General features: G+C 42.3%; 1 protein-coding gene across 1 annotated transcript in view; it reads left to right on the forward strand.

Moving 5' to 3' along the window:
• DNER (delta/notch like EGF repeat containing) overlaps window positions 1-24,106 on the forward strand; it is a 187,540-nt gene extending 163,434 nt beyond the window's left edge. The window contains 5 exon segments of the mRNA XM_075269041.1: window positions 9,162-9,284; window positions 18,713-18,826; window positions 18,959-19,090; window positions 21,532-21,778; window positions 23,825-24,106. Coding sequence (XP_075125142.1) covers window positions 9,162-9,284; window positions 18,713-18,826; window positions 18,959-19,090; window positions 21,532-21,778; window positions 23,825-23,936 — 728 coding nt within the window. The 3' untranslated portion in view covers window positions 23,937-24,106.
• The last annotated feature ends 3,886 nt before the right edge of the window (window positions 24,107-27,992 follow it).

Genomic DNA, 27,992 nt, shown 5'->3' on the forward strand with positions numbered 1-27,992 from the left:
CATGTGAAGATTGTGGGGCCAGGACATGTGAAGATTGTGGGCCCCAGGACATGTGAAGATTGTGGGCCCCAGGACATGTGAATATTGTGGGCCCCAGGACATGTGACGATTGTAGGCCCAGGACATGTGAAGATTGTGGGCCCAGGACATGTGAATATTGTGGGCCCAGGACATGTGACGATTGTAGGCCCAGGGCATGTGAAGATTGTGGGCCCCAGGACATGTGAAGATTGTGGGCCCCAGTACATGTGAAGATTGTGGGCCCCAGGACATGTGAAGATTGTGGGCCCCAGGACATGTGAATATTGTGGGCCCCAGGACATGTGACGATTGTAGGCCCAGGACATGTGAAGATTGTGGGCCCAGGACATGTGAATATTGTGGGCCCAGGACATGTGACGATTGTAGGCCCAGGGCATGTGAAGATTGTGGGCCCCAGGACATGTGAAGATTGTGGGCCCCAGTACATGTGAAGATTGTGGGCCCCAGGACATGTGACGAATGTAGGCCCAGGGCATGTGAAGATTGTGGGCCCCAGGACATGTGAAGATTGTGGGCCCCAGGACATGTGAATATTGTGGGCCCAGGACATGTGAAGATTGTGGGCCCAGGACATGTGAAGATTGTGGGCCCAGGACATGTGAAGATTGTGGGCCCAGGACATGTGAAGATTGTGGGCCCAGGACATGTGAAGATTGTGGGGCCAGGACATGTGAAGATTGTGGGCCCCAGGACATATGAAGATTGTGGGCCCAGGACATATGAAGATTGTGGGCCCAGGACATATGAAGATTGTGGGCCCCAGGACATGTGAATATTGTGGGCCCAGGGCATGTGAAGATTGTGGGCCCCAGGACATGTGAAGATTGTGGGCCCCAGGACATGTGAATATTGTGGACCCAGGACATGTGAATATTGTGGGCCCAGGACATGTGAAGATTGTGGGCCCCAGGACATGTGAAGATTGTGGGCCCCAGTACATGTGAAGATTGTGGGCCCCAGGACATGTGAAGATTGTGGGCCCAGGACATGTGAATATTGTGGGCCCAGGACATGTGAAAATTGTGGGCCTAGGGCATGTGAAGATTGTGGGCCCCAGGACATGTGAAGATTGTGGGCCCCAGGACATGTGAAGATTGTGGGCCCAGGACATGTGAAGATTGTGGGCCCCAGGACATGTGACGATTGTAGGCCCAGGGCATGTGAAGATTGTGGGCCCCAGGACATGTGAAGATTGTGGGCCCAGGACATGTGAAGATTGCGGGCCCAGGGCATGTGAATATTGTGGGCCCAGGACATGTGAAGATTGTGGGCCCAGGACATGTGAAGATTGTGGGCCCCCGCCAGGTTATAGTTTCAGAGCCTGATAAATGGGCTGATTATTATTTATAGTGTTAGGTTGGGTTTATACATTGCTCATGTATTTACAGGTACAAGATTACCGATAGCCACTGCTAAGTGACATACACTTACAGTTGGTGACAGATCTGGGTGGCCATGAGCAGATGCCCAAAAGGGCCATACTATAATCCACATAGGGGACAGTGACTGACAATGTCTATAAGGCGCTGCAGAATATGTTGGGGCTATACAAGTAAGAGACGGAAAGAAATAAAGCCACTGCATACAAACTCCAACACATAGACTATTTTAGTTTATTCACCACATTTTGGTTCAATGTATGACCTTTTTGTAACTGATAGGGTTACAGTACGCTGCCTGTCTTCTGGACTAATGGACTAGTGTAGGCAGACGTACCATAAGCACACAATTGTAATTGGGGTTTCTTTTTCTTTTTCCTTGTTATTCTTCAAGGCATTTACTTAAAACTATCAAGAGACTACATTATTTCTAAAACCTCTGTCCTTCTTTACCCAGGGGGCAATTCTGACCCCATGAATTCTATGAATGTCCCTATCATTATGTATTCTATCTGTTAGTAAAGCCACAAGTACACTATTTGTGAATGTGGCTCTGATGTGATTGTAATATTCCTGGGACTATTGCAGTTCTGTTCTGCCTTCCTCCTACCCCTGCCGTCGCTGAGGACTAGGTTTGTCAGTCACTTATACAGCGCTGTGGGATAAAAGGTTCCTCCATTAGCACCCACACTGGGTCAGGGTCTTTGTGCTGGTTTGAAGATTTGCTCATGACAAGAATGTTAAGCAGGTTGGATTAGCATGGAGGATCAACCGCAGCCTGGGGGCTTTTATTGAAACCCAATGATATAGTGTAATTGGAACATTTCTATAGACCCCATTACATAAACAGGAATATAACGGTTATCTGGTATCAGTGAATCCAGGACTGTGTGATTTGTAACTACAATGATAGATTTCTCCAATTCTGACTCCTGCAAAAAATACTGTAGTGATGCTGGAGAACCGGATCTGTCTTGTACCACCTAGTGGACATAAGAGATATTGTTATATGTTCAGAATAACACATACACTGTCATGTATAAAATGTGCAGGATTGTGGGAAATCAGATAATGCCATCCATTAAAATTATGCACATACAGTACATACACAACAGCAACAGCGGCAAAAAGGTAGAGTGTTAGGTATTAGATGTACACAGTACAAGTCATTGTATGGCAATTTGGGATCATTTCGTCCGTTTCTAAGGCCCTGTTCACATGGGGCTAGGGAGCACGTATTTTGGTCCTGATTTTGATGCGGGAAGCCGCGTCAGAATAGGACCAAAATGCGACTGTCGCGGCTTCCGACATTCGTGGCTTTCCGCTCCGGAGTACGCCCAAATGAAAGGGCCTAGACCGGATGGTGCTGCCGCGAGGCGGACGCCGGGGCTGAATGAACCACGGAATCCGCCTGAAGAAAGGACACAAAGGGAACAAACTGCTAGCGGAAAAAAGAACGCTAGCGGTCTGCATAGACCTCTATTGTGAGGGGGCAGATTTGGAGGAGCATTCATTGCCCACAGGGCAAGAGGGGGCGGATTTTTGCATGGAATCCACATCATAATCCGCCCCCTCACAATAGCGGTCTTTGTAGACCACTAGCGCTCTTTTTTCCGTGAGCGACATGTTGCCGCTCATGGAAAAAAGAAGCGAGCTGCCCTTTCTTCAGGCAGATTCCCGTGTCAGAATTAGGACCAAAATCCGCCATCCGCGCCCTGTGTGAACGGGGCCTTATATCTTCATTTGCAGTACAGCCTTATCTAGAATTAGCTGACTTTGTTGTATACTACATGGTAGCTAGCCCATATACCTAATAACCTTGTGTAATACTGAGGGCATCCACATTTGTCCTGCACCTATTACAGGTTGCGTTCTGCTTTAGTTTGGGTACTAATCCAGCAGCTAGTCTTATCTGCGGTGCTAAGCAAAGGTGTTTCAGTGCCCACACATTGTGCCCATCAACAGTGCAGGCACTGAAATGTGTCACCACTTATGTTATAAGACATAGAGCTGGGTTATATGCTTACAAGTAAGGCTGGGCTTTTGTCAGGTGTATAATGTACTATCGAATTGCCAAAAATGGTATCCGAACATATATCCCCCGAAGTGAACTTTGTCAGCATTCTAGCTGTGTTTTTAATGCCTAGCACACTGACCTGTTATATTCTAATGGACCCATACATATGATCGTTTGTGCAGGGGCATGAGCGGGGGCAGAACTCAGGGCAGGTCCTATCTCTGTTCATTTTGTGACATAGTCTCTGTAATGAATCTATACATTTGTGGTGTTGGGGTTATGAAGACTGCATTTGGAGAGAAATTTACGCCAGCTCATAGGTAGTGTACATTTCCACCATCATTTACCCCAGATGTATGCCCCTTGCATGTTGCAATTTTTTTCACAACAACCCAAAATTAAACAAAATTTTTTTTTTTTTATGCCTTATATACCAGAGAATCGGCGCGCAAGGCATAATAAATCTTCCCCATAGAAATCAGGACAACAAATGTGAACATGACAAACACATTATGCGCCACTACGACCTATATTTCAGTTACGTTGTACCCTTTTCCCTGTCATGCTGATGTTGCCGCACACATACTATACATATGAGAAATATCAGGATCTCTTTACAAATCTAAGCAGACATAAGTTATCAGTGGCTTTATTACATCTCCAAAATAACTATAACCTTGTAATATAACCTGAAGATTATGATAGCAGATGATTCCTGTAAGGTCTATGAGGCCCAGGGTGGGCAGTAACCGCTGTGTCAGTGCCAGCACATAGTGAATCCATCAGGTAATCTCAGCACTTCTGCGGAAATAAATTGGCGCTCTCACATCATTACAGAGAGTAAAAGAACATCTGAGCTCTGTGGGATTGACCTACAAACTGGTGCGAGGGAGCTCTATACCTCTGTTTAGTATGGCTATCCCATCATGCCACATTATACCATTCACTTTATACTGAATATTTATTTTCTATAAATATCAGAATCCCGCAGGAGGATATGAATTCCTTCTAGACAAACTCAGTTTTCCTTTCCCAGATGGCCAATAACACAAACTGGGAAGGTTTCCAGAGATCGCTATATGTAGAGATGAATCGTGAAATGTTCTGTTACTATAGGATAGAGACATGAACACTTATACCTCCTCTGTAGTGGTTGGAGGATAAGATTGCCCAATTTTACACCCAATTTCTGATAATTGTGCTCAGAGACTCAGGTTGGCTGTGTCTCTGGTCCATGCTTTACACTGCAGCTTTCCTTTATTTTTCAGATGGGTGGCTCAGTTTAAGAGCACAGACAGCTGATTTCCTTTACAGAAAGTATGGAGCTCTGCAAAATTTTCAGTTTCTCATATTTTTCTCTTCATTGGTATATTTTTCAGTAAAATGTACATTGTTCTTTTATTATATAAACTACTGACAACATGTCTCCGAAATTCAAAGCAAAAAATGTTGCATTTATTTGCAACAAATGAGAAATCGTCAAAATAATAAAAAAAGAAGCAGCGCTGTCAGACCTCAAAATAATGCAAAGAAAACAAAAGTTCATATTCATTTAGAAACAACAATACAAATGTCGTAACTCAGGAAGATCATAAATCAATATTTGGTGGAATAACCAGGATTTTTAATCCCAGCTTTCATGTGTCTTGGCGTCTTGCTTTCCACCAGTCTTTCACACTGCTTTTGGGTGACCTTATGCCACTCCTGGAACAAAAATGTAAGCAGTTCTTCTTTGTTTGATGGCTTGTGACTGTCCGTCTTCCTCTTGATTTATTCCAGAGGTTTTCAATGGGGTTCAGGTCTGGAGATTGGGCTGGCCATGACAGGGTCTTGATGTGGTGCTCCTTCAGCCACACATTCATTGACCTAGCTGTGTGGCATGCGCAGAAAAAAAACGGACAGTAAAAACGGACAACCATCCTTTACTCTCCATTAGCCATAGACATTAAAGTTAAAAAATAATAGACGCTTACGTCCACCTTAAAGCTAAGGCCTCATGTTGCGGAAACGCAGCTTTTTTTGTTGCAGATTTTGCTGCGTTTTTTTGAGCAAAGCCAAGAGTGGCTACAACAGGAATGGGAAATATATAGAAAGTTCTTATACTTCTCTTTTGCTCAATCCACTCCTGGTTTTGGGTAAAAAAAAACAAAAAAAAACACAGCAAAATCTGCAACAAACAAGCTGCGTTTCTGCAATGTGGGGCCTCAGCCTAAGTCTGTTATTTTGAACAGACACAAAAGTCCTGCACCCCGAGTTTTTATATCTGTGAAAAAACTGACATGTGACGGACTTAGTGTAAATGGACAACAGATAAAATCCCATTGAAATCAATGGGATTATTAATGGATTTATGACAATTTTGTTGGTGCCTGTTGTTAAAATTTCGTAACTGATTCTAGCAACAGACACTACTAACCGGAGTGTGAACACCTCCTAAGAGCATAGAAAAGCGAAAGATGCATAGAAGTGACAATAGTTTATTTTTGTCAGTTAACAAAATGAAATTAATGAAAAAAAAATAAAAAAAATTCCATGACTATTTGGTGCGACTGTCCTCTAACTTCTGTCTACATTTGCACTTCAGAAGGAATTCGTCAGGGAGGTTGTTCCAAACATCTTTGAGAACTGAGCACAGATCATCCGTGGATGTAGGCTTGCTCCAATCCTTCTGTCTCTTCATGTAATACCAGACAGACTGGATGATGTAGAAATCAGGGCTCTGTAGGCCATATCATCGCTTCCAGGACTGCTCCTCCATAGGGAACCAAATATTGATGATTTAGATTTCTCTTGTGTTTCTTTAAAGGACTAGGCCCCCCTCTATGACATCCGAATACTTTGATATGGCATATGGACAGGGATATCTTCTGTAGCACAATCTATAGGTTGCTTGACACCCTGGAAAGTCTTAATGAATACTGTTCTACATGTATCTCATATGTCAAACACAGCCTTAGACCCCCATTCACTTGCCAAAAGCTGAAAAAGTATCCTGTTGGTGTCTATCGAGGTGGTGAATGTTCCTAGACCATTATCTTGTACAGCGAACCATTGGACTTATTCTTGGTGTACCCATTTACACAGACGCAATACAGTATATGCCAGTGAATCTCTATATAGTGGAATACATTGGAGCCGTCTGTTGAGAAATACACCAGGGAATAGTCTTGATGAATACCTGTGACCAAAGGCTTGAATAGAGTCTGAACAGGTCCTTATATGCTTTACATTTAGTAATTCATGCTCTTAGTGTAAAATCTTTCCCTTTTTGTGTTTGCGCCTCTTATTTCCAGCTTTTACCCTCTTGTTCTGCTCCCAGTTCTCCGTAGTCTCATCCTGGCACTGGTTTCTCTCTGTTACATTTGGCTTCTACTTTCCCTGTTTCCTTTCAGTCTGATGCTTGGCCTTGATCTGCTGCTGGTCTCTTCTTTTCGGGCTATCTTTGTGCTCGGCCTGCTAGGCAGGGTATAGTCACATCAGGTTACCTGGAGTCTGGCAGCAGCGGCACAGAGGTATTTTTATAATGATCTTTTCTAAAGCTTCCATGTTCACCCTAGACTAGTTAGCTATGAATAGGTTCACAGAAAGCCTTTTATTGATGGAGCAGACAGTGCCACTACCACTACTACTCTGCTTCTGCTGCAGCCAGTAATAATGAGGTTACTTCTTCCTTTGCACGACTGTAAAGTCAGAGTCCTCCACGCGTAGGTGTATACCTTTGAGGTAGCCCATGTAGCTGTTACGGGGTCCTTAGAGAGGGGTCCAGTCTTGGTTGGTCCTATCACCTCTGCTGATAAGTTATGGGAACCAGTATAGGACTCCTCATGAAAGGAGTTCGGATTTGACCTAAAATCATAGAAAGTTGTTGGAGAGGGTGGCTTGGTACCATAAACAAAGTCGCTTTTTGATCTTCCCCTGTCGCTACTGTGCACTGCACTGCATCAAATAAAGAACATAATTGGACACAACTAAGCAGTGTATTATATCTACCATAGAAACATGCAGTTAACATACTTCGTGTAGTATGAATCCAAGAGAATATATACATGACCCTAAGGCTGCGGTCACACCAGATTTCAGTGACCATTTGGGGACTTCATCCACCATTTCGCTTGAAATATGTGGAGAGAAAAGTCCAACAAGCAGGGCTTTTCTCTCTGTGGATTTTGGGCAGAAACCTTGTGTACCCCATTATGGTCTATGAAGTCTGTGGGTAACCGCATTCTAAACAGATAGGGTTTCTATTTTTCGGGTCCCCAAGAGTACCCGAAGAACAGAAACCCAAATGCTTGTGTGAACCTAGGGTCGATAAAATTTTAAAAGGCTTCTGCCATAATGTGGCAAATACGGTATGTCATTTTTTCCTGTTAGTAATATAATTATGTATGATAACAGAATGAACCCCCTTTCTCTACTTGAGTCTATGGGTTTGTATGTGTCCCTCATACAGACACAAGAACTTCCTATATGATAAAATTACATGTACTATACTGTATAGGCTCTTCACTGGAGGAGACAGAAACTCCTATCACAGATACTGCTGATAATGAGACAGGCTTCTCTCACACAGTTATAATGAAGAATATGAAAGTGGAGCCTCCATGACTGTATATTTATGGTCTGTTAGATTACATAGGAGAATATATATTAAAGGATAATCCCAGCAGGCAGAGATGTTACTGTCTTTAGCTGTCTGTGTGATGTTCTTCTGGGGTGTCATGTGATTGATGACAAAGCACAAAGGGAACCTTGAAATGTACATGGAGTCTGAGCAGAGAGACGCTGCACTGTGAGAATTACGGTATACATAAAAGAGGTGCAGGAAGGGATAACCAGTCAGGTAAGGGGTGTAGGTCTTTATGTTGTACTTTCACTGATGTCTTTTTTAAAGGGGTTGTCTAAGGATTTATATTGTTGATTCATTCTCTGGATTGGTTATGACTATCAGATATCAAACACTCAGCACCCCCATTGTGATATCTGCCCAGTGTATGTAGTTGTTGCTGTTATTCACTAAAGGCAAATGTGGTTGAAATGTATATTTTATTTAAAGGGTTGTTACTATCTGTGACATTTATGGTATATACATATCTACCTCTGTTCTTGATGTAGATGCTGGTCCTAGAGATGGAACCTCTATCTAGCGAACATTTATGGCATGTGTTGTGAATATGCCATTAATGTCTCCGAATGGAATACCCCTTTAAATGTTCAAATAACATGTTTCGAGAGTAGGTGTATAAAGGAACTGTCAGCATATTGATATATATCTCCCAGTAGGGAATGACTTGGTACAGCCAACGTAAAACAGTATAACATCAATCTGATTTACTCAATATGATGTTCCTTTTGAGAAAGGTCAAGTTATTCACTACTACAACTATGTCTTAAGTATGCAGTGCAAAGATAAGGAAAGGGGTAGGAAGGTAACCTGGGTTTAAAATCAAGAAAAAAGTCAGGTCCGTGACCCTATGAGGCTGCTTTGTTTTCAGAAAGTGACCTCACATTTGTTGGTCACATGACAATGCTACAACACCGTTCCATACAGATGAATGAGCCTGAACAGTATGGTCATGTCACCAACGGACATGATGTCACTTCCTGAGAAACAGAAAACAGCCATGTTTTCTAATTCTCCATTGCATTGTAATATCTGGTAGCCCTGGACTGTTTATCTTTTTCCTGATTTTACTAAAAGTGGCTCTTTTTTCTTGTCCCTACAGGTTACCATGGCTTGTACTGTGAGGAGGAATACAACGAGTGCTTGTCAGCCCCATGTCAGAATGGAGCGTCTTGTAAAGATCTAGTCAACGACTACCAGTGTGTTTGCCCAGCAGAATATGAAGGTATAGTGTAAGATCATTGCCAAAAAATTATCTCATATTATAGTTACCTGGAGGAGCTATGTCCCTTTGGAAATCTCTTATTAAATTAAAGGGGTGTACTGGAAGTTACATATTGATAACATATCCTTAGGATAGGTCATCAGTATATGGGAATCTCTGTTTAATGCCTTGGACCTCCACAGATCAGCTGCTTGATGAGACTGCAGTGTTCAGGTGAGTTCAATGCATAAAGACATTGCATAGGAGCTTTGCCTGGTATCGCAGCTCAACCCCATTCACTTAAGGCTACATGACAAATGATTGAGACTTCACTGGCCTGTGACATGGAAACAGCACTGACCTCGGGTGTCGGCCCTTTACTGATCACATATTGATGATCTATTCGCAGCTATTCATTTAGTACCATCAGAAAAAATCCCTTTTAGGAGGCTTCCAATGAGTATAGAAAACATAACAAGACACAATTGGCCAAGTTATATATTGTTTTATGCCGCATTTCTGACGTTAAACACCAGTTGCGGCATAAATTGCAGCATCTTTCCCAAAAATGGGACATGACTAGGGCATACAGGAGGTCAAGCCATCGGCTCCATCAGAATTTATTATCATTTATGCCAGAAATTTGCGCAGTCCACACCACTTTCTTGAAAACGGGTCATGATGAGGGAGTGCTGGAGCAGGGTCCCCCTCTTTCCTCACAGATTTACACCAGAAATATAGCATAACTGATGCTTGAAATCTATGTCAGCTACGGCCTGGAATAGATTTCCCTTGAGGCTCACAGCCCCATGGAGGGTACGCCTCATTTATAAGGAGACATGTGCCTTGTTATAAATGGGGCGCACCCTCTGCTGGCTCAGGGGTTATGAAGACTGATGTTGAACACATAAGTCACCCCCAATTATCTTTGTTATTTGTCACGTATAATACCGTGGCAAGCAAGACATATAACACTATTACTGTCCATTGTACCGATGACATTTTGCTTTACACCCCTGCGCCTCCATTTTTTGTGTGTGTTTCCATTAGTTTGGTACATTCTGTTCTGGTACATTTTATGCTTTATATATAATTTAGCATTTCTTCACATCTTTTAATTTACCTTTCTGTTGTACATTATACAACGCAGACCTACAATTTCACTGACTTTTATGAGAAGCTGAGTCACTGTCACGCCACTTCACAACTATAACCATACTATTAGATCTGAAGCATGCATTGCTTTATATGTGACAGTGGGAATGAACTCTGCTTTGTAGTTTTATGGGGGTTTTATGACATAAAAAGTGGGTCACCAAAGGTGATGGGCGAGAGACCCCTTTGTGCGTACATACATGAACATATGGTATTCTTTATTGAGAGAGAACTCACCGGGGCACACAGAACATGTGAGAGTCATCTGTGTGTTTGCTGTGTAAGAGGATGGGAGGCAGCCATATATATATATGTGAGGGAAGGCAGGAATGCAAGGAATCTGCACATAGTCCTATCAAATAGACACTTCCTGCAGGCCATGTAGTTCTTGGCGCTGCCGGAATTTTGATTTTGGCGAGTACCAGTCATGGCAGTGATGGTCGTCCTCATCTGGTCTCATATCAATCCACTAAATCACTAACTTCTATAAAAAAAAAGGTCACAGATAATGGCATTTATTTTAAGATTTTTTTTTTTTAAAAAAAAAATAATAATTGTATTTGCTTATTTTTATGCAACATTTTTATATAGTGATGAGAGATTTATTTAGAACTTGTATTTTGGGATATCTAGGTCAGTGGATACAAGCATAGAACTGATCTTGTCAGTATAGTAGTATCTGGTGAAATGTTTAATCTGGCTTTTCCTTCCCCTTAAAATGTTCACATTATTAGAATCGGAGCATTGAGCCCACTCCCCGCTTCTTCTGCATCTCTGTGGCTGTCAGATAATATCACAGAATATTGTGGGATCTGGTCCTAGTTACTTCCAGTCTTGGTTTTTCGATGGCTTCCAATATCTTAGGTCCTTCGTGTATGCACTAATGTTATCAGGAGCTAAAAGTACAAAACAATGGTAAAGTAAATCAGTCATGTTATATATTTGTGCCAGTTGATTTCTTAGATAGTTACAATGTACTAGATCTACAATTTCTGCATGACCGAGTAGTAAAGGGTTTTCATGCTCCAAATTGAATTTCCATACTGATGACCTATACTGTATGTGATTTGACACCCAGATCCCGCACAGATCAGCTGTTCTAGCAGCCTCCGGGTGCTGGTGTATGGGTAGTGCTTGTAGTGATCCTCCTATCCAAGTAATAGGAGCAGCACAACAGCCCCACGTACCACGTGGAGGTGATTCTTGTGAAATGCATTGCATCTCCTATTACTGTATGTAGTCTGTCCAATAGCAGCTTCTAGCACCTGGAGGAAGATAGAAGAGATGATATGTGCAGGGTCTGTATCTGACCCCCACAAACCACATACTGATGATCTTTCCCGTGGATAGGTCACCAGTATGAAAATTCTAGTTGGGGACAGAAAACCCCTTTAAATACAAGTTTGTACCAATAGTTAGCTTAGACAGACAGGGCTATTTTAACACATTAGTAGGCCTCATTCAAAGGTTTCATAAGAGCCCTCCCCCCTACACACACAATTTATTGTCCCCTCAACCAGCTTACATAATATAGTATCCCCTCAAGTAGCCCCACATAATGCCCCCTCAGTGACCATTCAATGAATATATTACATACAAATTTAGAAGAAAAAAAATGATACTCACTTGTAGTGATGTCTCCGGCTCGGTGCTCATGGCGCCTCCCTGCCACAGACATCATCAGCTGAAGCCTAAATGGTGGAGCACAAATCTAGTAGTTCCATACTCCACCATTGTAGTCAACTTTATTTGTGTCCTAAAGATGCAGAAAGTGTTACCTGCCTTACAGGACAGCACTCGAAACGTGGGACTGCTCCACCCAATTTGGCTCCGTTGAAGTGGCCCCCACTACCACTTGGCCCAGTGCAATGTACCATTTGACCTCGTAGACAGATCATTCATATGTCAGATTCATGATAAGTCAGTGGAGTCTGCTGCATTGACTGCAAGAAAAGTGCCACATGCTTAGCTATCCCTGTCTTTAAATGTGGACAGTAGTGTGAACAGAGTCATAAGCTGGGAGTCACACTGGACAGCTCCACTATAGAGGATGAAATGCTGTTCTTTGCAGCTAATTCCACATCAAATCTGCTCTAAATTCCTCATTATTGCACATTGTGTCTGAGGTTTATCAGCGTGCAAAGCCCTGGTGGAAAGCTGAAGCTCTGCTATGTCATACGCCATGAGATACAAAGGGTCAGATTCCAAATTCCTTTGCCAGTTATTCCATGTGAACCTAACGTAAGTAGTACACCCATGGTCTTCTGCAAACCCCATTCAGATAAATAGGACCGATGAACAGAAATGTTTGCAAGAAGTCATGTGAATTCCCTAAAATACAAAATAAAATAAACTCCAGGAAGTCCTATCTGTACTTGGAAAGCTGAATGACAAGCAGGATGACTGCCACTATATTGGTTGATATCTTTCCTGAGTGCATTACAGAGGCAGTATTTCTGTGTAACAGATGGCAGATAAACTGTTCAGGACTCTAGAAAGCTGGGTGGCAGTCTGTGTTTGCGATGTAATATTGGTTGTCCCCCAGCTCTTCCAAAGATTTGGTTTCCTTTTATTGCAGCAAACATATGGTAACTGAACAAACCATTGTAATAGATGTAGAATAAAGCAGAAACAGCAGATGCGGAATTATAATATTGAGTTTCAGAACCATAAATTTGTGATTAGGTTGGAAGGTAGAGTCACCCATCAGATGACTACTGAAATGTGCAGCAGCCCCCAGGAGAAGCCGTCAAACTCGGGTTGTCTTTTTGATAGATGAACGCGCTGACTGGTGGCTCGCTGCTTATCCTCCCGTCCCTTGGTGCGTGTTCTCATTAGCAGTATTTTAAATGCATTGCTTCCCTGCTAGAGGGCAGTCTCTCACATGCAGATCGATCAGATGGATTGGGTGACAGGCCTATTAGCGAAGCATTGAATGGCTGCCTGCTTCACTTTATTAGAAGACTTGCCTTGTTAACAGTGGTTGAGGCAAAGGCCCAGTCCTGCAAAAATGCTGCTTTTCCACAATGTGGGGCTGTAGCCTGAAGGTGACGTCATTGCTGGTGGAGAAGTATACAAAAGTATAAAATATATAACCCTGAAAGCAAGAGCTACGTGGTAACTTGGGTCATCCCAAAGATGAAGATTACAACGTTGCATCACAACTTGATGAGTAATGATGATGACTATGGCGACAAAGCAAAGCTAGACTGCAATGCAACAGACAAAAGGAATTTTAGTAGAAAATTACCGGTGACTTTGCTAGCATGGAGTTCAGTTTAGGTAGCATACAACTACAACTCACGCTGCATATTACTGTTTAATGGGTATTGTAGATCCAACATAACATGCAACTTGCAGGTAAAATGGTATCATAAACTAGTCGCATCAAGTCGCAGACAAATTGCTCACCTTGTTGGTATTTTAGTCACACAATCACATTTGCTCTGTAGGTTTGAATCACACATACAGTGTTTGGTGCAGTTTGAGGTACAATTTTTTAAGCCAAAATTCAGATCTGTGGAGTCATAGATATCGGAGTTGGGGCCAATTCTGGTTGTAGTTGGAGTCAGAAAACATTTACCAACTCCTATGCTGCCTTCAAAATAAAATTGAGAATTATTATTAATTATATTATATAACTATTAATATTGTTTAATTATAGAGATTACTACATATTTACTTTCATAGGAATCAATCACTGACTTTTGAATTAGAGGATCTGTGTTACTTCTGACTAACCATGGCTGTCAGCCATTTATAAAGGAGTTGGAACCGGATCAGTAATCGGGTTGTGGAAAAATAGAGTTCATGGCTTACCAACCCCACATCCCTGATAAAATGGATCCAACACGAAGGAGAAGTGTTAATCCTTCCTTTCAATCCTTTTGAATACGCTTCTGGCTTTACCAAAATATGCATGTGTGAATCCAGCCCTCATCTAACTCTTCGTTATTCCCCCACTACAAATCTGCATGATTCGTGCGGGCAGTGCGCGGCAAGCACATGGACCCCATTATAGTCTATGGGGTTCGTGTGCTTTGACAGCACAGCGCTTGCAATTGTGTTTGTATTCCGTCCGCTTGGTCTCCATGGGCAGAATACAAAAGCAAGTGTGAACTAACCCTGACATGGACTTACTGTGTAACTTACTTGGACTCTACTTTCTGGATGCCGCATTGCTAGTACTTAAGGCTAGGGCCCCATGTAGCAGGCCACAGAAAAAGACTGATGTAAACAGATACAGTAATATGTGTTAGTCCTGTGGTTGGCCAGAATCCATCTACTTTGTACTGTAAAACACTGTGTTTTTGTAAAGTGGGGCCCCGGCCTAAGAGTGCTAAACTGGCCCCTTGATACAGTGCTGTAACCCTCATCGGGGGTCTCGGTGCAGTCTTGCCAGTGGAGTCGTCTTAACACCAGGTCAGGGTGATTGTATAAACTAATGTTTTTCTGCCTTCCATGTTACTGTATAATTACCAAATCCCTGCAGTTCTTACTGGTGGGTTCTTAAATGGAATTTCTCCGAGCGTCAAGTAAACACATCCAAAGCCCGTGGTCTGAAGCTACGGGTTTATTTAGCAGCGGTGACATATATTCTTGAGGTGGTTTCTGCCGCCAGACGTTTGAACAGGGACGAGAGCTTTGATATATCTGTTTGATGTTTACTTGTAGTTGTTTCATTATGTAGATTAATGCAAAGATATAAAGGAGACAAAGAAACAGGCTGGGAGCCAGGAGACATATCTAGGCTGCTCCAGAGCCAGCATTAACATAAGAAGGAGAGCGCTCACATTTATATGCTGGCGCTCTTCATTTTCCTGCATTTATTTACCTTAGAAACTTAAATCTTAGTTTACAGACTATTCGGGCCATTATTTAAAGCGTCTCAGCCCCAGTGAGCAGGTAATGTGGTTTCATCTGTAGTCCTTGCTCCCATTTATCTTTCTATCACAGTTCTGGAAGGATGGGGATACATAATGCTGAATTTTAGTTTGGGAAATCTACTTGTGTATTCTACTGAAAGTCGCACAAAACTGGAATTTTTTGCTTTGGTACACTTGCAGCCTGTGACCTGGTAATACCTGCCACAATAACTGATGTACTGTGGAGTTGGAATCGGAATGACCTCCAACCTTTACATAAAATAAGTTGTATTTGTATTGTACAGTTATTAAAAATATATATATATATATATATATATATATATATATATATATATATATCTGGTTGTCCGGCCCCAAATCGTATTGTCCACAGGATAGGTCATCAGCATGTCATTTGTTGGACCCCACACAGATCATCTGTTCTAGTCTCCTCTGGGTGCCGGAAGCTGCTAGTGAAAGCAACACTGCTCCTATTACTTGCTTGTGCAGCCCCGATCACGGTATAGTGGGGGTCCCAGTCAAATGCAGCACCACCCCTATTATTTGTACTTGCAGTACAGAAGAACCTTACAGGAGTTTCATCAAATGCATGCAAAGCCCTTCATTGACAACATTGGTGTCCCAAACCCTCCTAATGTCCCAACAATAGTTGTGTTCCTGTTGACACAGGGGTTACACACCAAGCTTCAATGGACGTAAAAAAAGGACTGACCTTAGATTTGCATCTGTTAAAAATGGATTAGGGGGTTGTGTCTAAAAAAAAAAAATTGAAATTCATCTCAGATGCAAAAAACATCAAAAACAGATGCAATCCCAGACCATGTTGTCCATTTTTAATGGCCAAGAAAATGATATGGTCATGTGAATATGTGAGTACTATGGGTGTTATCCATGTGAGATTGTGGAAGAGGACAGTGATATTGGCAGATCTCTAGAAATTGTCCCCCTTCATTACCTTAGAATAACAGCTTTACATAAGTCGGGTATTTTCACACAACGGAATTTGCTCAAACTGAAAGGTTCAGCAGGAGGAGTTTGGGCTGAGGCATTGCAGAAATGCAGCTTTTTATTTCTAATATAGATTGTGAGCCCTATATGGGGCTCACAATCTAAATTTTTCCCTATCAATATGTCTTTGGAGTATGGGAGGAAATTCACACAAACACAGGGAGAACATACAAACTCCTTGCAGATGTTATCCTTGGCAGGATTCAAACCCAGGACTCCAATGCTGTAAGGCTGCAGTGCTAACCACTGTGTTGCCCCTTTGTTGTGGTTATTTGAGCCAAAGCCAAGAGTGGATTGAGCAGAAGATAAAAGTATAAGAAGCTGTCTATATATTTCCCAATCCTTTTGTAGCCATTCTTGGTTTTGGATCAAAAAACCGTAACAAAATTTGCAACAACAAAAAAAAAACTGTGTTTCCGCAACGTGGGGCCTCAGCCTAAAGTTTGAGCATGTCACTTATTTTTTCTGCTAGCTGAACTATCTCTAACCATTGAATGATTGGAGGCTGGCTTTAGGCAGAATTTGGAGCTGATCTTGAGGTGGAATATTCCTCAAATTCAGCCATGTGAACATACCCTAAGGGCTAGTTCACACATAAACAAAGGGGCGGATTTTGACAGCGGATTTCGCTTCAAAATCCGCCCCTTTACAATAGTGGTCTATGTAGATTGCATTTTTTTTCTGCTAGCAGAAAAAAAGAAGCAACATGACCTTTCTTCAGGCGGAAGCCGCGGCGCACTGAGCCGTGGCTTCCGCCTAGCGGCAGCACCCTCCGATGTCAGCTCATTCATTTGAGCCGGCTACAGAGGGGAAAGCCGTGACCGCGATGGTTGTGGCAGGCGGGTTTTGACCCGAGAGTGACGCTGTTTCAAAATCCCCCCCCCCCCGTGTGAACGAGCCCTAAGTGTCCCTCTGTAATTCTACAGCATATAAGATTTGCAATGGATGTAACATACAAAACAGGACCTTTTGTGATGGGTGTAAGATTAAAAATGCAGGACCCCTGCAATTTGTTATATAACTCTCTACATCATTACAGTATATATTATCCTTTAAAATAATATATATATATATATATATATATATATATATATATATATATACACACACAGTACAGGCGTACAGGCCAAAAGTTTGGACACACCTTCTCATTCAAAGAGTTTTCTGTATTTTCACGACTATGAAGCTCATCAAGAGAATGCCAAGAGTGTGCAAAGCAGGAATCAAAGCAAAAGGTGGCTACTTTGAAGAACCGAGAATATAAGACGGATTTTCAGTTGTTTAACACTTTTTTGTTAAGTATATAGTTCCACATGTGTTACTTCATAGTTTTGATGCCTTCAGTGTGAATCTACAATTTTCATAGTCATGAAAATACAGAAAACTCTTTGAATGAGAAGGTGTGTCCAAACTTTTGGTCTGTACTGTATATCAAATCAAATCAAATAGGCTTTATTGGCACGTCCGAATGGATATTTGGCATTGCCAAAGCTAGTAAAGTGTGGGGGGAGGGGGGGGGTAGTTGGAGTCAAGGGGGAGAGTATGGGGGGGGGGTGGCTGATTTGGGGTATAACAGTCCGTGGAGTCTTATCTTCCTCTTAGTTGGTGACCACTATATGGGGAGGTGGGGTGGGGCAGGTGGTTTGGGGTATAACAGTCCGTAGAGTCTCATCTTCCTCTTGTTTGGTGACAGCTGGACACGTATTGGGCAGCGATCTCCACAGTGGCCTCTTCTTCTCCCAGTAGGATGTAGAGTTTCCTCTTCTCGTCTGTCTGGGATGTGGGCAGAGAGTCTTTAGTAGTAGACGGCCATCACAGCTGAGTATTTGGTGCAGTGTAGCAGGAAGTGGGTCTCGTCTTCTAGGGCCCCCTGGTCACAGTGCTGGCACCGTCTGTTCTCCTGTGGCTTGTACGTCTGCCTGTGTCGCCCCGTCTCCATCTCCAGGTTGTGGGCGCTCAGTCTATACAAGCTCAGAGCCTGTCTTTGTTTGGGGTGGCATATTCTCTAGGTAGGTGGCCATGGTGTAGTCTCTTTGCAGTCTCTTTACAGTGATTGGTACACAGTGAGTTATTTACTGCGCTTCTCTATTCCTCGATGTACTGCTATATATATATGTAGTATCCAGAAACACTTGTTTTCAGTATTTTCATCCATCTGTATCATGATGAGGTACTATTCTGTCATTCTTCCAAAATAAGTCTGTGTAGTATAGTGAGGCAGTGCACTGTATAGAAATAAATATAAATTCTACTATATGTATATACCAAACCCACAAAGTGGATAGTTATACTAACAGTCATCACTTATAATGCTGCCAAGATATCCTCCATCAGTTAATAAATCTTAGTAGCGTCCTATATATATATATATATATATGTGATCCTTTTGTTGCTTTGTAGGTCGCCATTGTGAGCTGTACAAAGACCCCTGTGTGAATGTCAGCTGTCAAAATGGAGGAACTTGTGACAGCGAAGGATTGAACGCTACCTGTGTCTGTGCATCTGGGTTTATGGGTAAGTAAACACTGACACAACATTACACATGTAAATATGTAAATTAATTTCATTATTTTTTTATTATAAATTCTTGATACATATTTATATATGTGACCCATGCTCTACATGTTATATGTCTTGTAATTTCAGGGGCAGAGTGTGAGATTGATGTAAATGAGTGTGACAGTAACCCATGCCACCATGCTGGGACCTGTGTGGACCAACCCAATGGCTACATCTGTCACTGTCCTCATGGCTGGGTTGGAGCCAGCTGTGAGATCCGTGAGTATGAAATATTGATGGTCTTTTTTACCAGATGGAAGTTTTGGTTAGTAATTGGTCACAACCATTACCATAGTCAAAAAACAAGGACACATTAGAAACATGGGAACTGATTAACACTGTCTTCTAGGATGGATGTGTACCGCTAGGTTCACACTAGAGTTCGGGTTTCCATCCCTCGGGTCCACTTGGTAGTGTGAAAGATGGAAACCCCATTTTCTTACATGTGGAGACCTGCAGGCCCCATAGACTATAATGGGGTCCTGCCTGGTTTCCTTGCAGGACTTTTCTCTCCACCAATTTTAAGCGGAATGGGGGGACGGAGTCTCATAGGGAGACTCAAACACTAGTGTAACCTAGGATAAGAGCAGCGTTCCAAGTTCTTGTTAACACAGTGTAGATAGGATGCAGTTTTTAATGTTTTTGTAAGCAAAACCAGGGCAGTGTCCTAAGTAGAGGAAATACTAAAGGCCCTTTTACACACTAGGCAGAAAATGAGCAGGGCAAACTTTCCTGAGTGTTTGTTCCTGATCATTACCCACTCTTTTGTTGCATTTAAAGCAGACCTAGGATACCTTAAAGGGGTTGTCTGGGAAACTGGAAAGCCCTACACTAATCTAAGCACCCTCCTCCTTTCTAAATAACAATTAATTAATTAAAAAATGTATAGTTACCCATATCATTTTCTTATAATCCGGTGTCGATCCGTTTCCCCATTTCTGGAAATGGATCGTCACTACTACTCCCCCATCCACCCCATTATACACTTACCCTCCACGCTTCTTCCTGGGAGGCTCCTCCTTCTTTACTAATTGTGCAGGCGCGACCTCTTCTCCAATCGCTGCTCTGCGCACTGCTACTGATAATCCATCTCTACTGCGCAGCTTCCACATGTGCAGCAGAGGTGGATCAGAGCTGCAGAGAACAGAGCAGCGATGGAGAAGAAGGCACGCCTGCAGAATCAGTACAGGAGGAGGAGCCGTCTCCCAGGAAGGTAAGTATACTGTATAATGGGGTCAGGGGTTGGCCTGAGTAGGTAGTGCAGGGCGGAATAGCTAGAGAGACAGGGAGGGGGTGTATGGGAGGAAGGGAGAGAGAGAGAGGAGGGAAGAAGGGGGGGGTCAGATGAGAGGGGTTATTGAGGAATTTACATAGTAGGAAGCTGAAGAAAGTAAACAAATGTAGGAGATATCAGGAACTCCCAAAGACACCCAGAGTCATGCAAAACATGGATAAAGATACACTGTCTATCAATAAGTATTTGGACACCCATGTAAATGCAAATGAAGATATCTGCAGTCGTCATGTACGTCACACCTTCTGCCGTTAAATAGGAAACAGCATTAGTATTAGTCGTATGCAAGATGCCAAGAAGTCCAGAGTTGTCCGATTTCGAGAAAGGGGTAATTGTGGGGTACCACAGAAAGGCCGATCCTTAAGGGACATAGCAAGCGAACTGAATTACCCAAAATTGACAGTGGACTATGTGATTATGAAGTGGAAGGAGAACGGTGATTGTCGGAATGTACCCGAGTCAGCAGACCCCCGAAACTGCTGCCGTCCAAAATCAGTGAAAGAACTTACCTGTCTTCTCCAATGGAATAAAATACCACTAGCCATCATACAATGACTTGTGGAAAGCCCTGCTGAGTGGAGGCTGTAATTGCCACTCGTGGAGGTTCTACCAACTATTGATTATGAATAAATGTTGTTTTTCTATTCTACCACAGGTGCCCAAATACTTATTGGTAGACAGTGTATGGGTGCATTTATTAACCCTTTAATAGTTCTAACAGACATTTTTCAAAAAAACATTTGCCCGGAAAACCCCTTTAAGGATAGGGAATAGGTGTTGTATCAACTGAAGTTCAACCACCAGGTCCACTAAAGCCTCACTCCGAATGGAGCACTGGTGCCCTTGGCATGACTGGCGCCTCATTCAGTGTTATGGAGTGGCCTGGAGTGTAATCTACAACAGCACCTGCAGCCCCATAGAAGTGAATGGAGCGCTGATCATGCAAGGGCACTGGCATTCCATTTACATGAAAGCTTCAAGGGGACGTCTGGTTCCCCAGACTCCTGATCAGTGGGGGACCTCCAGCAGTAGAACAGTTATCCCCCTTTCTGAGTGTACATAACAAAAACTACCACTTTAAAGGTATGTATACGCTGCAGATTTTCCATTCGATTTTGCAGGGAGAAAATCTGCTGCATAATACGGTACTGTAGCAGCAACAGAAAAAAATCTGTGTAGAAAATGACCTTTGCTATGGATTTTAATGAGCAATATATTGGTACATATCATTGATTTTCATTGCAGATTTCACCTTTGCCATGGAAGGCAAATTCAAGAGCATCGTCCATTTTCTATGTTTGACTGTAGTTGAAGAGAAGCAGCAAATGGCACAATGTGATGTAATGAATTATTCTTTTTTTATCAGACCTACAGTGGAAAGCTGGCCATATGGCAGAGAGTCTGACCAACATGCCTCGCCACTCCCTGTACATCATCATAGGGGCGCTGTGTGTGGCCTTCGTTCTAATGCTGATCATACTTATTGTGGGCATCTGTAGAATTAGCCGCATTGAGTACCAAGGATCGGCCCGACCCGCCTATGAGGAGTTCTACAACTGCAGGAGCATTGACAGTGAATTCAGCAGTGCCATTGCTTCAATTCGGCATGCACGGTGAGTAAAGAGGAGCCGGAGGGGGTTGATATCCTTTGTAATATATATCGTAGTCATGTCAATGTGTCACTTCTACTGGTCGTTCATGAAAAATTAAATGGAATAATGTCAAAAGAATATTAGCTATTTGTTTAAAACAAGTTTTATGTCAAGCATATTTTTAAATATTTTTTAGCTGAAGTTTTGAATAAATTTCAATGTTATTGTCTATATTTAAAAAAATTATAAAAAATCCTGCAGTTCAGACTCTGGCCACTAACCCAAATAATTTGCAGAGTCTTTTTTTTTCTGTATAAGATTTTTTTTGTTGTTGTTGTGGTCTGCTCCAGACCATTGCCTGTGTCCCATTGGTGATCTCCAGTAGACATAAAGTATTTTAGGCTAGACAAGAGTTGGAATTGCAAGATTTTTAGACTTTAAAAAAAAAAAAATTCATATGGCTAATAACATGATAAATGAAAAATTACATCACCAAAAATTCTCCAAAAATATGTTTTTTTTATAGAAATGTGACTTAAACAATAGGCAACACTTTCCCTATCAGACAGAATACCATATCTGATGACTGAAGTGCAGTTGTGTAGGTTGGAGGTCAGGGGTTAATGGGGCATATTTGAGGTCACATTGATGGGGGTCACAAGAACTATAAACAGATAAACTAGATAACAAAGAACACACTGAATAGCACAAACACCAGGAACACTTCACGCTGGAATAGCAAAATAGGCGGGAAGATTAAAACCGGAGAGTGGGAAGAAAAAGGGTCAAGGCTCCTTTAAGAAGCTAGTGAAGATGAGAAAAACCAGGACAAGTCAGTGACGGGAACTTTCCAGAAGTCGGCACCTACTGACATGATACCAATGGACCAAAAAGATTCTATTTCAGATGTATTGAGGTGCACGGCAGGCCAAACATCTCATTGCGATAAATGTGACTGTAATTCGATGTACAAAATCCCAAAATTCTGTGTGATGAAATATCTGTAGAGAGGAGTTTGCTTTACTGACTTGATATAATTCTGAATAGCTGCAGTCACCACTAGGAGGCGCTAACTGCTTATGGATTGATAGTGCTAGCTCAGAGCAATATGTTTGCAAGCAGGGAATGAAGCTGAATATTAGGCCCCCTCCCACAATTAGCGCTATAACAGAATTGGGGGATTTACTAGCCCATCTACAACCTGTATTCTGGAATAGATATGGTGCATCTTAGGAACAAGGCTCTTTTTTGTGACAGCGATGTACCACATTGTTGGCGCTGCACCACGCTCACCATTTTTTTACGAAAGTGGGCAGTGAAGATACCTGGCCTGACAAATTTATTATACCTAATGCCAGAAAATTTGCGCAAGTCTATGCCAATCCCTGACTGTCGTGAATTCCATTTCTGCCACACAAGACCTCCAACCTCTTAATAAATGAGGTGTATCCCATTGGGAAAATTGGTTGGCAGTGTGGGAAAAGCCTGGTGTTGCTTTATAGCAGCAATTTACAATTTGGGTCTTAGCTGAAAATAAATCTTTTAATATCATAGCTGGTGATGGTTCCCTATTTTCTGAAGAAATCTTGGCAAATTCCGGCAGGGCATAGCCCGATGGAGTGTGGCTTCCAAAATCCCATGCAGAGAATCGCTGCGGAAAAGACAGTGGCGGAAACACAGCACAGTTTTTTTCCGCAGCATTTTTCACAGACACATTTCCGCAGGTATAAATGACACACGGTAATTTACAAAACTGCAAGCGTTCTGTAAAACGCAGTGTTTTTGCAACGTGGGGCTCCGATCCAAAAGTGGGCAGTCCAGGGAATAGGAAATGGAATAGGTGATCTATCGGGAGCTTGACATTGGGGGTGCATAGACCCCCCCAGCCTCATAATTAGACACCAGTTATAAATGCACATGTTAGGGTTGGGGGCTGCAATTTAAGACTTTGCCTTGTGGCCTTAAAGCCTGGATTTACATATAAGCCAACTCATTACCTTGGCTGCTACAGGTAATATTCTAGGGTATGTTCTCCTCTGAACTCCAGACATGTCTTCTCTCTTTCAGGTTTGGGAAAAAGTCACGCCCTGCCATGTACGATGCGACTCCAGTAACATATGAAGACTACAGCCCCGACGACAAACCTCTTGTGACGCTGATTAAAACCAAGGATTTGTAGTCTGCCCCTGCCCTTACTATGTAGATCTCACAAGAGGCGTCCAGTCATCTTTTCAAGGATGAATTACTAAACTGACTAATTATTTTTAAGAAAAAGAAAAATGAATCGGAGACGAGATTCTCTGTTGCGGGATTCATTCATTCCATGCATTCCTTGGGGCATAGGTCAACAGGGCCTTCCTGCTTCCCTAGCAATGAACGGGTTAAACATATACTGAAAGTTAATCTCAAAACCCTTCGCAAAATCTACTTGTGTTAGCAATGTTACAGTCTGAACAGTATGCAGGCATTACCCGTAGAGTTAGGAGACGTATATAATACATAATTTATCCGTTGATAGGCATATAGAGAGTCTACAATGTTTGTGTCGTGAATCCGAGTAATGAAAACCCAGTTGTTAAACTTTCTAACCAGAACTGACTAGAATTGTTCTCTGTTTTTTTTTATTTGATTTTTTTTAATTATTATTTTAGGCTTTTTCTTTTTCTGCATGGTTCGCTAGCAATAACCCTGCCTTGTTTTTTAGAACTGCTCTTGAGTCAATGTCGAGGTCCATTCAACTGTTGTGTTGGTAAAACCAGCTCTTGTACAGATGATAAGAAGCAGATTAGATCTAGGCCGAGCTCTTATTTTTCTCAGACACAGCCAGGTTTTTCTATATTGTGAGTAAGGCTTCTTATTCTAGACATTGCTGATTTACTTCAGGAGAATCTGCTTCTTAGCTCGTGGATTGCATTGTGCTGTAGAATTCATATGTGATCAGCCGTTACTTTATTATAGACTTTTTCAGCTTTGTTCTTGGAAACTACAAATATTCTGAATAAATGTTATGAAATGACTGGCTGGGCTCTTTTATGTGGTGGCGTGAATACTAGACAGTTACCCTAATGTGTTATGCTATATTAGGGAGAGATAGATAGATAGATAGATAGATAGATAGATAGATAGGTAGGAGATAGATAGATAGATAGATAGATAGATAGGAGATAGATAGATAGATAGATAGATAGATAGATAGATAGGAGATAGATAGATAGATAGATAGATAGATAGATAGATAGATAGGAGATAGATAGATAGATAGATAGATAGATAGATAGGTAGGAGATAGATAGATAGATAGATAGATAGATAGATAGATAGATAGGAGATAGATAGATAGATAGATAGATAGATAGATAGATAGGAGATAGATAGATAGATAGATAGATAGATAGGAGATAGATAGATAGATAGATAGATAGATAGATAGATAGATAGTTCACTCAATGACCTAACACTTACATCCTCCATTATGAGAACCTCCCACGCTCATATACAAGACTTCTCCCGAGTTGCGCCACTTCTCTGGAATGCTCTATCCTGAACAATCAGATTAACTCCCAATTTCTACAGCTTCAAGTGCAAACTAAAGACACATCTTTTCAGACAGACCTATCACAATTCCTAATGTAAACCCTTCCGTACCGTAATTAGAATCCCTAAAATGAACCCTCCTCTGTCCCCGCTCCCACATTACCCAACATGATATGATGCCAATTCAGGCTAACTTTATAGGTCCAGGCACCATCTGCATGTCAAAGGACACGACTGGTGATGGCTCATAAAGTTTTATGTTTGTGTAATGCTACCCCTGCTACCTCTTGTGTCACCCCCTCTACATCATAGATTGTAAGCTCTTGCGAGCAGGGCCCTCAGTCCCATTGTGTGAAGTGACTTTCTTTGTAATGTATCTTTCTGTCTGTATTTGAACCCTACAAATTGTACAGCGCTGCGGAATATGATGGCGCTATATAAATAAAATGTATTATTATTATCATGATAGATAGATAGATAGATAGATAGATAGATAGATAGACAGACATACCATGGGCATTTTCACACATGCTTACAGGACTTTTCTCTCTGCATGTTTGAAGAGGAATGGGGGACAGAATCTCCAAATGATCGAGCACAGGTGTGAACCCAGCCTTGTATAGCACCATCATATTCCGCAGCGCTTTTACACATGGTGTCAATACTGTCCCATATAGGCCTCACAATCTAAATTCCCTATCAGTATGTCTTTGAGGTATGGGAGTAAAACCTTCGGAAACACAGGGTTTCCTCTGGGTACAAACTTGATGCAAATTTGATCCTAAGACCCCAGCGCTGCAAGGAAACAGTGCTAAGCACATGCTGCTCCATGCTATCGCAGACCTATTTCTATTTATTTAAAGAGGACCTTTCATCACTTGGGGCACATGCGGTTTTATATACCGCCAGAAAGTCGACAGTGTGCTTAATTCAGCACACTGTCGGCTTTCACGATCTGTGCCCCAGGTGAAGAGTTATCGGTCAGAAGGGCGTTCCTGACAGTCAGTCAGGAATGCCCTTCCTCACAGCAGCACCTGTAGCGCTGTACTGTGAGACCGGGGAGGAACGCCTCCTCCACTCCTGATAGCTCTCGTCCATAGACAAGTACTGGGGGGGAGGTGTTAATCCCCCTCTCACAGTACAGCACAATAGGTGCTGCTGTGAGGAAGGGCGTTCCTGACAGACTGTCAGAAATGCCCTTCTGACTGTGAAGAGCTACAGTACCGGCACCAATAGCTCTTCACCCGGGACACAGATAGTGAAATCCGACAGTGCGCTGAATTCAGCGCACTGTCGGCTTTCTAGCGGTATATAAAACCACATGTGCCATTTTATTACCATTTGAAAACTTTTTCAACTAATCCCAGCAGAGGACTAGATTATGCGATCTTCTAATCCAGTGGTCTCCAACCCTTAACTCAGTAGCCAAATGTGTCTCGTGACTCCCATCTATATGACCCACCATGGAAACCCTCAATTATGGCCATAAGCATAGTCTAATAGTATAGTTGAAAGAAGTCTTATGTCCATCAAGTTCAACCAGGAGATGGAAAACGTCATGACATTATATACATTTCTATAACCATCAATGCTATTTTGCTCTAAAAGTCATTTCATCATCTTTTGAAGCTGTCGCCTGTTTTGCTGTGACCAGCTCCTGGGTAGGCTATTCCACAGATTCATAGTCCCTACAGTGAATAAGCCTTGTCAGCTCTTGAGTTAAATCTTTTTTTTTTTCTCTCCAGATGGAGAGAGTGCCTCCTTGTTTTTTGAGGGGACTTTACATGGAACATTTTTCCCCATATTTCTTGTATGGACCATTTATATATTTATGCAGGATTATCATGTCTGCCCTTAATACCTCTTCTCCAGACTAAACAGATTTAACTCTTTTAGGGTGCATTCACACTACGTAACGCCGGGCGTGTATGAGAGCCGTACACGCCGGCGTTACAGCAGACTGCCGAACACTTCCCATTCACTTCAATGGGAGCGCTCGTAAACGCCGCTGTTACGAGCGCTCCCATTGAAGTGAATGGGAAGTGTTCGGCAGTCTGCCGTAATGCCGGCGTGTACGGCTCTCATACACGCCCGGCGTTACGTAGTCTGCATGCACCCTTAGTCTCTCCTCATAACTGAGGTCCTCCATGCTCCTTAACAGCTTTGTAGCCATCCTTTTCCATACAATGCATAGAATCTAAATTTTCTTCGATCTCAGGCACCGCAATGGGGTGTCCGCCCATGTTGATGGCACTGTCTCATCTCCTCAATCTGCGCCATACGCATGTCATACATTTATACTATGGTGTGTTAAAGGGGTTTTCTTGCTGTCCGGTTACAACCATCATGAACAAGCAATAACAGAAAATTGTCACACAATAATTGACTGAAACGGCTCCCAATGTGTATCTAATTGTGTTTTGCTCAAAAAATATCCGAGCATTTTTGAGTGGTAAAATCTCAGAAGATCCAGGAAAGGAAATACTTCAAGATTGATATTAGAAGAACAATTTCACTAAAGGTAGGTTCACACTGATGTCATTGAAGTCTGTTTGCCTAATCCCTCATAGGATGAGAACAACAGCCTGAAACTCAGAATGACTGATGGAGATGTAGCCCCCTCTGTCTGTATCAGTCATTCTGTTAGGTCAACATTTCAGTCTGTTGCTCTGATCCTATGATGGGTCAGACTAATGGACTT

This window comes from Leptodactylus fuscus, chromosome 3 (assembly GCF_031893055.1).
Source record: "Leptodactylus fuscus isolate aLepFus1 chromosome 3, aLepFus1.hap2, whole genome shotgun sequence".
Lineage (NCBI taxonomy): Eukaryota > Metazoa > Chordata > Amphibia > Anura > Leptodactylidae > Leptodactylus > Leptodactylus fuscus.